Source organism: Pristiophorus japonicus, chromosome 20 (genome assembly GCF_044704955.1).
Source record: "Pristiophorus japonicus isolate sPriJap1 chromosome 20, sPriJap1.hap1, whole genome shotgun sequence".
Taxonomy (NCBI): Eukaryota; Metazoa; Chordata; class Chondrichthyes; family Pristiophoridae; genus Pristiophorus; species Pristiophorus japonicus.
The window spans coordinates 5,465,329-5,478,665 of record NC_091996.1 but is presented as its reverse complement, the minus strand read 5'-3'; the positions used below and the strand labels follow the sequence as shown (position 1 = coordinate 5,478,665).

Genomic DNA, 13,337 nt, shown 5'->3' with positions numbered 1-13,337 from the left:
CAACGGGTGCTGGTGGGTCATCCTTTAATTCTTGTTTGCTGCTTCTGGTCCAAGTGTACCCGCTCAGTTGTTCCATTTTGCAATAAAGAGCAGTGAGAGCAACGCCCCATGTAGGAGCTCTGGTGGGTGGGGAGCATTTCCATGGGTTGGACCACCTTCATCTTCCAGCTGTGGGGGTGGCAAGCCTCAGCGATGTGAGTTTCCTGCTCTGTAACGAGACCGGTCCTTATTGGCAACTTGCTAACTTACCATATGGTTGATGTGTTGCCTTAACTCCTATTGCTTTCATGTGATGCGTGCGATTACAGGGTAGGTTTTACAAATTCGTGTCCCTAGCGTGAAGCTTAACATGACGGGAGTGCATATTGGGAATCCAGACACACAGGTCACCTCCCACAATCGGTCCCTCATGAATGGGGGATCAGAGGCACACATTTGCACTCTCTGCCCCAATCTCCTAGTCGCACTCGTGTCAGGAGTGCACGTGTGTAAAATCCATATATTTGTTGTGAAAATATCACTGATCCATTTCTTTCTATTTTACAGGAATACGACTGGTGTAACAGAGGAAGCCCTTAAAGAATTCAGCATGATGTTCAAGTAAGTGTGGGTTTATTTGATGCAGGATTATGTGCAGTATGTTGTCATTGTGCTAATATAAAAATATTTTAACTTTTTTTTTCTCCTCCTCCTCCCCCCCACCCCCCCCCCCACAGGCACTTTGACAAAGATAAATCGGGACGCCTGAACCATCAGGAATTCAAGTCGTGCCTGCGTTCCTTGGGTTACGATTTGCCGATGGTAGAGGAAGGAGAACCAGACCCTGAATTTGAGGCGATACTGGATGCTGTTGATCCCAACCGGTGAGAGCAGGCTGCAGAAAACGATTGTAAAACTTTGGTATAATGAGACATTAAACTTGGGATTGGGTTCGTGAGGGGGCAGAGGCCTCGGCTATTTTGTCCAGTGAGTATCTGAGCCATGCAGCCGAGGACAGTCCCAGCTTTGATCTCCGAGTTAGCGGGTCAGTCCCAGCTTTAGTGCCCTGTTTAGGGAGGGGGGAAAATTAGCCACCCCTCCCCCAATTGCAAACCGGTGATGCATCCCACAGTAGAACAGCTAGTCAACACTTGGGATAGGGAGTTTGCAGTAAGGAAAAACAATTCCTAAATTTATAATAAACCATTATTCTAAGCTGCATCATTCAGATTTAGCCGTCTTATTATCCGCAAATGCTAACTGTTATGAAGAGAATTGGTTGCCCATTAAAAATGAAAGAATTTTGTTGTTGTTGCCTCTGTTAATGTTTGCTTCATCCTGTGTTTGCAGAGATGGCTATGTGTCACTACAGGAATACATGGCCTTCATGATCAGCAGAGAAACAGAGAATGTGAAGTCCAGCGAGGAGATTGAGAGTGCTTTCCGTGCCCTCAGCTCAGAAGGAAAACAGTTTGTCACACGTGAAGAACTCTACCAGGTAATGCAGCAAATGTTTAAATGTTTTGGACTTTCTTTTCCCAAAACAAACCAACTGGGGATTATTGGAGAACATCAGTCAGTCAAGAGAAAAACTTTGCAGCTTACAGGGAGATGTTGGCAATGACTGACACGGGACTGAGATGCACACAAGCCAGCACTCTGTATTTACAGTGCAGCATTGGTGTGTACAGTGAGCTCGCTGAGTGTGGTTTACTTTATGATCACCACCTAATGGTTTAGTGAAACGGAAGCCTAGCTACTGAATGTTGGGATGGAGTATAAAAGCAGGGAAGTCCTGCTACAACTGTACAGGTTATTGGTGAGACTACACCTAGAGTACTGTGTACAGTTTTGGTCACCTTATTTAAGGAGATACTTGAGGATATACTTGCATTGGACGCAGTTCAGAGAAGGTTCACGAGGTTGATTCCTGAGATGAAGGGGTTGTTATATGAAGAAAAGGTTGAGCCTATTACTGGGGGAAATTAGTTTCAGAATAAGGGGCCATCCATTTAGAACTGAGATGAGGAGGAATTTCTTCTGAGGGTGGTGAATCTTTGGAATTCTCTGCCTCAGAGCTGTGGAGGCTGGGTCATTGAATATATTCAAGGTGGAGATTTTTGAGCAATAAGGGAGTGAATGGTTATGGGGAGCGGGCAGGGAAGTGGAGCTGAGCCCAAGATCAGATCAGCCATAATCTTACTTATTAAATGGCAGAGCAGGCATGAGGGGCCAATTGGCCTACTCCTGCTCCTATTTCTTATGTTCTAACGCATTGAAATTTTCTGCCTTGTTTCTAGAACCTGTCGAGGGAGCAGGCCGATTACTGTCTCTCGCACATGAAGCCATACACGGATGGCAAAGGCAGAGAGATTCCTTCGGCTTTCGACTACGTGGAATTCACACGATCGCTGTTTGTGAACTAGAAGCTCCCAAAATCTAAGCGTGTCTGCTAACATTAGCTCTGCATGTCCGTGTTTAATCTCCGTGCAACTATAAATCGTTCTGTCAGACTTCGATAAACTGGTTTGCTTGTGCTTTGCTTGGAAACTTTTTTTTACTACTGCTATAATCATTAATGCAGTGTGCTTAAATTAATAAACACTACTGATTCAAACTGGCATATCTTTGTTTTAGTTGTTATTGGGTAGGGGTGATTTCTATGCTGTTGTCATTCGAGGGAGACCCAGTACTGCTTCATACCTCTGCACATGGCTCCCCTACCCCCGACTATTGGCTTTTCTTCCATTGCTTAAACCTTTCCCAAAACAGACGACCGCTGGGAGCAGATTCAACAGTAACTTAAAGGGAATTTGATAAATACTTGAAGGGGAACACATTTTGCAGGACTATGGGGAAAGAGCAGGGGGGGGGGGGGGGAAGTAAGACTAAGAGCCTGTACCGGCACGATGGGCCAAATGGCCTCTTATGCTGTATGATGAAGCATCGTGACTGCTCCTCCCAAAAGGAGGGGGGGGGTGGAGGAAGAGGGTCATTCCGAGCCCATGAAGGCTGCAGGAATTCCAACAAAACAAGCTGCTGGGCTAATGCGAAAACCTTCAGGGAGGGATGGGATCCCCTACACTACCTCCATACCCAAGAGTACACACGTACCAAGGGGCCCCTTACATTGTTCTTTGTCACAAGTGGTTGCAATTGATTGGGGGTTTCCTGAAGCCATGATCCAAGCATTGTGAGCTTCCTCATTGGCTCCACAACAACTGCTGCTATCATCCACAACTAGTTTAAATAGCTGGATTATTTTTGCCGTAACTGAAAAAGAAAATGGGCACTTTACAAAATAAATGTCGTTAGATATTTTTGCCTATCCAAAAAAAAATTGTATTTACCGAGCAAACTACTTTTTTATTTCCCCAACCTTGCTTCATTTTCAGCCTATTCATTTCATGATTTGTACGTATCCTGTCTTCTGCCCCTATCCAAATAACAGTGCAGGGTCCCAATTCTGCAACCTGCAAAATCTGACCTTCATATTACCCCCAGCATCTGCATCACAGCCAAAAAACTGACCGATGCTTCCATCTTCACAATCTGACGAAAGGCCATCAACCTGAAATGTTAACGGTTTCTCTCTCCACAGATGATATCTAACCTGCTGAGTATTTGCAGCGTTTTTTTTAAAACTCCAAAATTATCTGTCCAAACAACAATTAAATTCTGTTTATTTAACAGTGACCTTAAACATTTATCTTTGAAAGAACAGCAGCCTGTTGATTACAGCTTGTAGCCATAAAGGGACAGCAGCAGAATAGTTACATGGTTTAATGCTTGGATTGCGACCACCACCACTGACTGTGCCGATGTGGGGGTCAGGGAATGTCACCCCAGTAGGATACGGAGTGGATGTCCAGGGCACAGCTGGGGAGGGGCTCTGGCCCCTCCCAAGAAGCAGCAATGTGTGACCTTGTTACCCAAGTTTTGGAGGGAGGGGGGCAGCCACGGTGACTGCCCCATCCCAGAAACATTGTTTTTCTCTCCAGCAAGCCCCCTATCAAAGGGGCCCCTCAAAGAATGTAGAACTTCAGGGATCCAGACCACTTCTCTGGTCTGGACCCTCAAGGTGGTTTGCAAATCACATTTAGAAAATGCCTATAAGCCTCCTCTTCTCATTGGTCATACCCATCAACAAGTACAATGCTCAGCTACTGTGAGGCTGAGGTCACTAGTTCCCAACTAGCCTCATTAGGGGGGTGGGTGGGTCATTTGCCCCATTACAAGGCCAGATGGAAACTGTAATTTAAGACGGGCACGTGGTCAATTCAATTTTTGCTGGATCACAGTACTGCTGAAGCAGAGGTACACTGAGGAATTTCAGCCCTTTAGTCTTTATATAGAAAATAGGTGCAGGAGTAGGCCATTCGGCCCTTCGAGCCTGCACCACCATTCAATATGATCATGGCTGATCAGGCTTTCTCTCCATACCCTTTGATCCCTTTAGCCATAAGGGCCACACCTAACTCCCTTTTGAATATATTTAGTGAATTGGCCTCAACAACTTTCTGTGGTAGAGAATTCCACAGGTTCACTACTCTCTGGGTGAAGAAGTTTCTCCTCATCTCGGTCCTAAATGGCTTATCCCTTATCCTTAGACTGTGACCCCTGGTTCTGGACTTCCCCAACATTGGGAACATTCTTCCTGCATTTAACCTGTCTTAAACCCGTCAGAATCTTAAACGTTTCTATGAGATCCCCTCTCATTCTTCTGAACTCCAGTGAATACAAGCCCAGTTGATCCAGTCTTTCTTGATATGTCAGTCCCGCCATCCCGGGAATCAGTCTGGTGAATCTTTGCTGCACTCTCTCAATAGCAAGAATGTCCTTCAAGTTAGGAGACCAAAACTGTACACAATACTCCAGGTGTGGCCTCACCAAGGCCCTGTACAACTGTAGCAACACCTCCCTGCCCCTGTACTCAAATCCCCTTGCTGTGAAGGCCAACATGCCATTTGCTTTCTTAACCACCTGCTGTACCTGCATGCCAACCTTCAATGACTGATGTACCATGACACCCAGGTCTCGTTGCACCTCCCCTTTTCCTAATCTGTCACCATTCAGATAATAGTCTGTCCCTATGTTTTTACCACCAAAATGGATAACTTCACATTTATCCACATTATACTTCATCTGCCATGCATTTTCCCACTCACCTAACCTATCCAAGTCACTCTGCAGCCTCATAGCATCCTCCTCGCAGCTCACACTGCCACCCAACTTAGTGTCATCCGCAAATTTGGAGATACTACATTTAATCCCCTCGTCCAAATCATTAATGTACAATGTAACCAGCTGGGGCCCCAGCACAGAACCTTGCGGTACCCCACTAGTCACTGCCTGCCATTCTGAAAAGTCCCCATTTACTCCTACTCTTTGCTTCTTGTCTGACAACCAGTTCTCAATCCATGTCAGCACACTACCCCCAATCCCATGTGCTTTAACTTTGCACATTAATCTCTTGTGCGGGACCTTGTCGAAAGCCTTCTAAAGTCCAAATATATCACATCAACTGGTTCTCCCTTGTCCACTCTACTGGAAACATCCTCAAAAAATTCCAGAAGATTTGTCAAGCATGATTTCCCTTTCACAAATCCATGCTGACTTGGACCTATCATGTCATCTCTTTCCAAATGCGCTGCTATGACATCCTTAATAATTGATTCCATCATTTTACCCACTACTGATGTCATGCTGACCGGTCTATAATTCCGTGTTTTCTCTCTCCCTCCTTTTTAAAAAATTGGGGTTACATTGGCTACCCTCCACTCTATAGGAACTGATCCAGAGTCTATGGAATGTTGGAAAATGACTGTCAATGCATCCGCTATTTCCAAGGCCACCTCCTTAAGTACTCTGGGATGCAGTCCATCAGGCCCTGGAGATTTATCGGCCTTCAATCCCATCAATTTCCCCAACACAATTTCCCGACTAATAAGGATTTCCCTCAGTTCCTCCTTACTAGACCCTCTGACCCCTTTTATATCCGGAAGGTTGTTTGTGTCCTTAGTGAATACCGAACCAAAGTACTTGTTCAATTTCTTTGTTCCCCGTTATGACTTCCCCTGATTCTGACTGCAGGGGACCTACGTTTGTCTTTACTAACCTTTTTCTCTTTACATATCTATAGAAGCTTTTGCAGTCCGTCTTAATGTTCCCTGCAAGCTTCCTCTCGTACTCTATTTTCCCTGCCCTAAAGAAACCCTTTGTCCTCCTCTGCTGAGTTCTAAATTTCTCCCAGTCTCCAGGTTCGCTGCTATTTCTGGCCAATTTGTATGCCACTTCCTTGGCTTTAATACTATACCTGATTTCCCTTGATAGCCACGGTTGAGCCACCTTCCCTTTTTTATTTTTACGCCAGGCAGGGATGTACAATTGTTGTAGTTCATCCATGCGGTCTCTAAATGTCTGCCATTGCCCATCCACAGTCAACCCCTTCAGTATCATTCGCCAATCTATCCTAGCCAATTCATGCCTCATACCTTCAAAGTTACCCTTCTTTAAGTTCTGGACCATGGTCTCTGAATTAACTGTTTCATTCTCCATCCTAATGTAGAATTCCACCATATTATGGTCACTTTTCCCCAAGGGGCCTCGCACAGAAACGGGCCATTTGGCCCAACCAGTCCATGCTGGCGTTATGCTCCACGCGAGTCGAGTCTCCATCCTTCCAAATCTAATCTAGCATAATCCTAGAGTACTGTCTTCCACATGCTTATCTAGCTTCCCCTTAAATGCAACTATACAATTTTCTTCAACTCTTCTGTGGTTGTGGGTTCCACATTCGCATCACTCTGGGTAATAATTAAATATTCATATAACAGCAACTTGTATTTATAGGAGCGTCTTTAACATACTAAAACATCCCAAGGAAGAATTATGATAAATGAGATAAAAAATTTGACACCAAGTTGCATAAGTAGAAATTAACTCAGGTGACCAAAAGCTTGGTCCCAGAGGTATGGTTTAAGGAGCGTCTTGAAGGAGGAAAGAGGCAGAGGTTTAGGGAGGGAATTCCAGAGCTTGGGGCCCAGGCAACAGAAGGCACATAGCCACCACTGGTTGAATAATAATAATCAGGGATGCTCGGAAGGGCAGAATTAGAGGAGCGCAAACATCACAGGAGGAGGGGATGGTTGTGAGGCTGGAGGGCCGATAGGTGAGCGGGGCTTGGTGCAAGTTAGGACACAGGCAGCTGAGTTTTGGATGACCTCAGGTTTACGTAGGGTAGAATGTGGGAGGCCAGCCAGGAGTGCGTTGAAATAGTCAAATACATGGATGAAGGCTTCAGTGGATGAGCTGATGCAAGGATGGAGAAGGGTGATATTATGGAGGTGGAAATAGACGGTCTTAGTTGTGCTGCAGCTCAGTGGTCGAAGGCTCAGTTCTGATGCAGATAAAACGCATTCAGGAATGCTGGTGTTAAACTTGCAACAGACATACTTTATTTGGAATATAATAAAATTATATACACTGAATTAGCCTATATTGTATAACTGCAACACTGAAGATAAGTGGAAAATATCCCCCAGCTACATTTCACCAGGGATTCTCCAGCCAATCTCGCTCGGTATTTGGTCAATCTGCGACTTCATTTGCGAGCTGTTCCAGTAGAGTCATCTCCCTCGGTCCTCGCTTTGTCAGTTCAGCACTCAACTGCCAGATTTTCACACTTCCTTCTGCATTACCAGCTGCAAGAAGCTGGGGTTGTTTTGGGTTAAATGCCAGGCAGTAAACTGGTTTGTGTTCTGCATTCTGCTCAATCGAAACTGCAGGACAAAGCGAGCTCTGGCCAAGGTCAAAAATCAGCACGGTTCCTGCAAGAATAAAAGGAAAATTACTCAATCCCTCTCCGCAGTTAAATAATAAATGTTCCTTTAACCATTTCGGGTACTGAGAAATGGAAAAAAAGAAATCTAGATGTTTCAAACACCAAAATCCTCTATTATTATACATATTTCAAACCGGACAGAATGTAAATTTCCACTGATGTTAGTCCAGACAGCCAACTGCATAGGTTCATGCCAATATCCCACAATCTTGATAAAGGTGCTATATAAATGCAAATTGTTGTTTAACATAGTAAAACATCCCAAGGTGCTTCACAGGAGCATCATCAGCCATGGTTCGAGGACAGGTGATCAAATGCTTGGTCAAAAAGATAGATTTTAAGGAGTGTCTTAAGGGAGGTGAGCGAGACGGAGAGGTTTAGGGAGTGAATTCCAGAGTTTAGGGTGCAGGCAGCTGTAGGCAGGGTTGCCAATGGTGGAGCCAAGAAAATCGAGGAAATGTGAGAGGCCAGAATTGGAGGAGTGCAGAGATCTCAGAGGGTTGTAGGAGGTTAAAGGGATAGGACAGAGAGAGATTGAAAATAAGGATGAGAATTTTGAAAATTGAGGTGTTGCTGGATCGGGAGCCAATGTAGGTCAGCGAGCACAGGGGTGATGGGACTTGTGCACTTATATAGCGCTAGTCTGGTCCAGCGCGCGACACTGGGAGCAATGCAGAGATTACTACCCTGGAGGTTCTGCTTCTTAATCTAGAACTCAGCTCCTTGAAATTTACCCACCGAATCAATTAGTGTTTGACCTAGTATCACAGCTTACCTTCTCCCGTGGCTGCAGCAAAGACTAGAGGTCGGACTGAAGACCAGCTAATGCTGAAGAGATAGGTTTGAGATAACTGAAGAGAAAGAATTGGCTCGGCCTGCAACATGGAATAAAGGTGGACGTGCCCGTCAGTGCCAGCAGTGAGGAAGAGATTCCTGTGAGAAAACAAGAGAGTCACATCGACAATTTATGCAGTGGGCAATATCTAAAACTTACTTACATGTACCTGTTTGCAGAGTTGCAATCCTGCCGTAAGAGACACAGGATTGGCCTGATTTACAAAAGACTTACATTTATATAGCGCCTTTCACTACATCGCAAAGTGCTTTACGGCCAATGAAGTACTTTTGAAGTGTAGTCACTGTTGTAATGTAGGAAACGCGGCAGCCAATTTGCGCACAGCAAGCTCCCACAAACAGCAATGTGATCATGATCAGATAATCTTATCAGTGATGTTGGTTGAGGGATAAATATTGGCCCAGGACACCGGGTAGAACTCCCGTGCTCTTCTTCGAAATAATGCCATGGGATCTTCTACATCCACCCGAGAGAGCAGAGGGGCCTCAGTTTAATGTCTTATCCGAAGGACAGCACCTCAAACAGTGCAGCAGTCCTTCAGTACTGCACGACAGTTCGCCCGCTCTCCGATGAAAAAGGCTGCAGAATTTCTGCAGTCCTTTGGAGAGTGAAGTCACAAAAACAAAAGGACACTACTGTCTTGTAGGTTAGGGAGGACCAGAGGTCACAAGGTTAGGTTGTATGAGGCCAGATCTAGGTTAGCTGTCAAGAGGTGGTCCTTTTCCCAGAGAATAGTGGACCTCTGAAACAGGCTGCCAGCTCATACAGTGGGTGCTGATTCGCTGAAGACCTTCTAGCTACAGCCAGACCTGTTTCAGGCTGGGACGGAGATCTCCTCGTACAAAAGGTCAGTAGTGCAAGGAATTCAGGGCCAGAGTGATCTCCTGGACTGGTTTTGACCACCTTGGAGGGAGGAGGGGATCCCCATATTTTCCCCCCTCCCAAGTCTTTTTCTGTGCGCTATTGTTCGTATACTGACCTGTGGAATGGCGAGCAGTCAACAGCGTAGACAGGACCACAGTGCGGAGAGAAGGTGAACTGGGCTGGAGCCCTCAATGGAACAGAACCGGAGCCCAGTGTCGCATGCGTCGCATCCTCTGTTGAACACTTCAACACGTAACCGCCTTCCACACCAGCAATGAACACCGTCTTGTCCAGGTGAGAGAAAGACAGTGCGGTCACACCAAACGGAGTGTCTCCACGAGCCTGTGGATGAGACATTACGTTGGAACGGAAAAATGTACAGTTTTATAAGGAGTACAACTGACAGGCTCCAGCTTATACGAGATGTAGGAACACAGGAACTGGAGAAGTCAGTCAGCCCCTCGAGCCTGTTCCGCCATTCAATGAGATCATAGCTGATCTGCCCCAGATCCCTTACTACTTTTGGTTAAAAAAAAAAATCAATCTCAGATTTAAAATCAACACCGTTTGCAAAAGAGAGTTCCAAACGTCTACCACCCTTTGTGTGTAGAAGTGTTTCCTAACTTCATTTCTGAAAGACCTGGCTCCAATGTTTAGACTATGCCCCCTAGTCCTAGACTCCCCAACCAGGTGAAATAGTCTCTCTCCATCTAACTTATCAGTTCCCCATAATATCCTGAAAACTTCGATCAAAAAATCACCCCTTAACAGTCTAAATTCCTGGGGATACAACCCTGGTTTGTATAATCTCTCCTTGTAATTTAACCCTTGGAGTCCGGGTATTATTCTGGTAAATCTATGCTACGCTCTCTGAGGCCAATATCCTTCCCAAGGTGTAGTGCCCAGAACTGCTCACAGTATTCCAGGTAAAACCAGGGCTTTCTATAGCTGCAGCATAACTTCTACCCACTTGTATTGTAGATATAAAGGCCTTTATTTCATCAGCCTTTTTGATTATTTTCTGTACCTGTCCATGACATTTTAAGGATCTATGTACCTGGAACCCCCAAGTCTCTTTGTATCTCCACTGTTTTTAACTTTTCACCATTTAGAAAATACTGTTCCATCCTTTTTAGGTCCAAAGTGGATGACCTCGCATGTGCCTACATTGAAATCCAGTTGCCACAGTTTTGCCCATTCACTTAATCGATTAATATAGATGTAATTTTATGTTTCCATCTACACTGCTTGCAACGCCGGCAATCTTTGTGTCATCCATCGATAAACTTGGATATGTGGCTTTCTATGTAAGTCGTTAATAAATACGGTGAATAGTTGAGGCCCCAACACAGATCCCCGCAGGACACCACTAGTCACATCCCGCCAATTAGAGAACCTGACCATTATCGCTACTCTCGGTCTCCTGCCGCTCAGACAATTTCCTAACCCGGTCAATAATTTGCCTTCAATTCCATGAGCTTCAACTTTAGCTAACAGTCTCTTATGAGGGACTTAATCAAATGCCTTGTGGAAGTCCATATAAATAACATCCATAGACATTCCCCCTGTCCACTACTTCAAAAAATTCCATCAGGTTGGTCAGGCATGAACCACCCTTTACAAATCCATGCTGGCTCTCTCTGATTAGCTGAAAATATTCAAGGTGTTCAGTCACTCTGTCCTTAATTAGAGACTCTAGTAATTGCCCTACAACAGATGTGAGGCTAACTGGTCTACAATTCCCTGGTTTAGCGCAATGTGGGCTCAGGTGGAGGTGGGTGATATTCCACTCTGCAGGTTGGATTGCGACCAATTTCAGAATGAATTCAAACTGTGATATTAGGACCAAGGCAGCATTTAACTCCTTTTTGGAGAGTCAGATGGTGGTATCCATCATCTCACTGAATAGTCTTCAATCAAGCTACTGATCAATTTCTATTTGCCATATACAGGTCACACCCCACTTACCCAAGTACAGAATCTGTGAATCACAGAGTTTAATCTTCCCCGCCCCTTTCTCTGCTTATGTACGTGTTGAAGATCTGTTCTTCGCTAACATTGTCCAGTTCTGATGAAAGGTCATCGACCTGAAAGGTTAACTCTCTTTCTCTCCCCACTGATGCTGCCTGACCTGCTGAGCGTAACATTTTGTGTTTTTAATTTTAGATTTCCAGCATATACAGTACTTTGCATTTGTTTTTGAGTTTACTTTCTTGGTTGTTAAGAGCCAAGGTTTAAGAGAACTGAGAGTAAACTAAAGTCACCGGGCTAAGCTCGCCACTGCTAGTCCAGCCAGGACCATTAGGGTGTTGGCCTGTCGGGTTATCTGGCACTGAGAGAGTAATGTCTCAGCTCCCAGTGACAGCTTCACGCCTCCAGCTTCCACGAATGAGCCAGGACGATTAAGTTAATCATCAAGAGTGCCCTGGAGCGCTGTACACCAGCTTGCCTCAGATTTCCTAGTCTGTCACAGAGGGTCGACTCGGTGCCAACATTCCGTCTCCAGGTTTATCACCTCAGGGACGATTTGACCCCGCTTGCCTCCTCCTTCTCCTCAAGGAAGAGAACCAATAAACAACTGACAAAGGTGGGTTTGAGCATTTGCTCGGTAAATAGCAGATGCTGAGAGATTCGCACGAACGGCGCAACTGACCATAAAACATGCAAGAACATTGACACCTGACCAAAGCATGGAGACACACCATACCCCATCGAGATGGGCAGCATCTGTTGGCCTTTCTGCAAACCAATGATGACAGACGCCAAACTTTGAGTACACGAGCCCGACCTGTAGGTAACAGCTACCGGCAACTGCTGTCTCGAGTCTCCTCAACACAGCTATACAACAGGCAGCCTCCATCAGGATGGTGGTAAGGGCCTATAGCCTTAATAAATGCTATATAATTGCAAGTTATAATTGCATAGTCTCAGGATAAGGGGTCGGCTATTTAGGACCGAGATGAGGAGAAATTTCTTTCACTCAGAGGATGGTGTATCTTTGGAATTCTCCACCCAAGGGCTGTGGAGACTGAATCATTAAGTATATTCAAGCCGGAGATAGATAAGATTTTTGGACTGTAGGGGAATTAACGGACATGGAGATCGGGTGGGAAAGTGGAGTTGAGGTCAAAGATCAGCCATAATCTCATTGAATGGCAGAGCAGGCTCAAAGGGTCATGTGGCCTACTCCTGCTCCTAATCCTTACGTTCTTACAACTTGTTAAGATAAAGCGCGATATTCAAAAGTATTATGCTTCTAAGTAGCTGTGGAGTTTCAGACATCCCATGGACGTCAATGCAATACTCTGCCTGCTTTATGAGTGTCTGAACCTCCAATACACGAGCCCCATTCGGCCTGATAAAGGCTGCTGACCTTGCTGAGTCTGACATTGCGTGGCATCTGCTGAACAATCAGGGCGAACCCATCCTGCAGTACCAGCCGGCCTCTCCCATCCATCTGCCAGATCAGAATCTTGCCATCCGTGCTCGCGCTCAGAACGTGAATTCGGTTAATGTGACCCAAACTCTGCATCCATTGCACCTGTGTTGGGGAAGAGGGGAAAAAAAACACAGCTTTGTACTAAAACTCAAAATATTTCCTCTCAAGTTAGACTTTTTCTTTCCTTTCTCTGATGTTCCTTCCTTCCTTCTCCTGAGGGACGTGACATGCCTTGCTGCCGATTGTTCTCCAGTCCCAGCCCCCTCCCCTGTGGCTGGATGCTGGGTGGCGAGTTTGATTCTCCAGGCTCAATCACACACACAATATGCTGTTGGATCATGGGCATAACTTCTGGA

General features: G+C 45.4%; 2 protein-coding genes across 8 annotated transcripts in view; one reads left to right on the top strand and one right to left on the bottom strand.

Moving 5' to 3' along the window:
- sptan1 (spectrin alpha, non-erythrocytic 1) overlaps positions 1-2,600 on the top strand; it is a 132,505-nt gene extending 129,905 nt beyond the window's left edge. For all 7 annotated transcript variants that reach the window (XM_070863690.1, XM_070863691.1, XM_070863693.1 and 4 more), the window contains 4 exons: positions 547-600; positions 717-863; positions 1,330-1,477; positions 2,280-2,600. In XM_070863690.1, coding sequence (XP_070719791.1) covers positions 547-600; positions 717-863; positions 1,330-1,477; positions 2,280-2,405 — 475 coding nt within the window. In that variant the 3' untranslated portion in view covers positions 2,406-2,600. The remainder of the gene's footprint in view (positions 1-546; positions 601-716; positions 864-1,329; positions 1,478-2,279) is intronic.
- A 4,813-nt stretch (positions 2,601-7,413) lies between these two features.
- Positions 7,414-13,337, bottom strand: part of dync2i2 (dynein 2 intermediate chain 2) — a 70,293-nt gene continuing 64,369 nt past the window's right edge. The window contains exons 5-8 of the mRNA XM_070863682.1: positions 12,916-13,083; positions 9,658-9,884; positions 8,598-8,755; positions 7,414-7,808 (exon numbers count right to left, since the gene is read on the bottom strand). Coding sequence (XP_070719783.1) covers positions 7,570-7,808; positions 8,598-8,755; positions 9,658-9,884; positions 12,916-13,083 — 792 coding nt within the window. The 3' untranslated portion in view covers positions 7,414-7,569. The remainder of the gene's footprint in view (positions 7,809-8,597; positions 8,756-9,657; positions 9,885-12,915; positions 13,084-13,337) is intronic.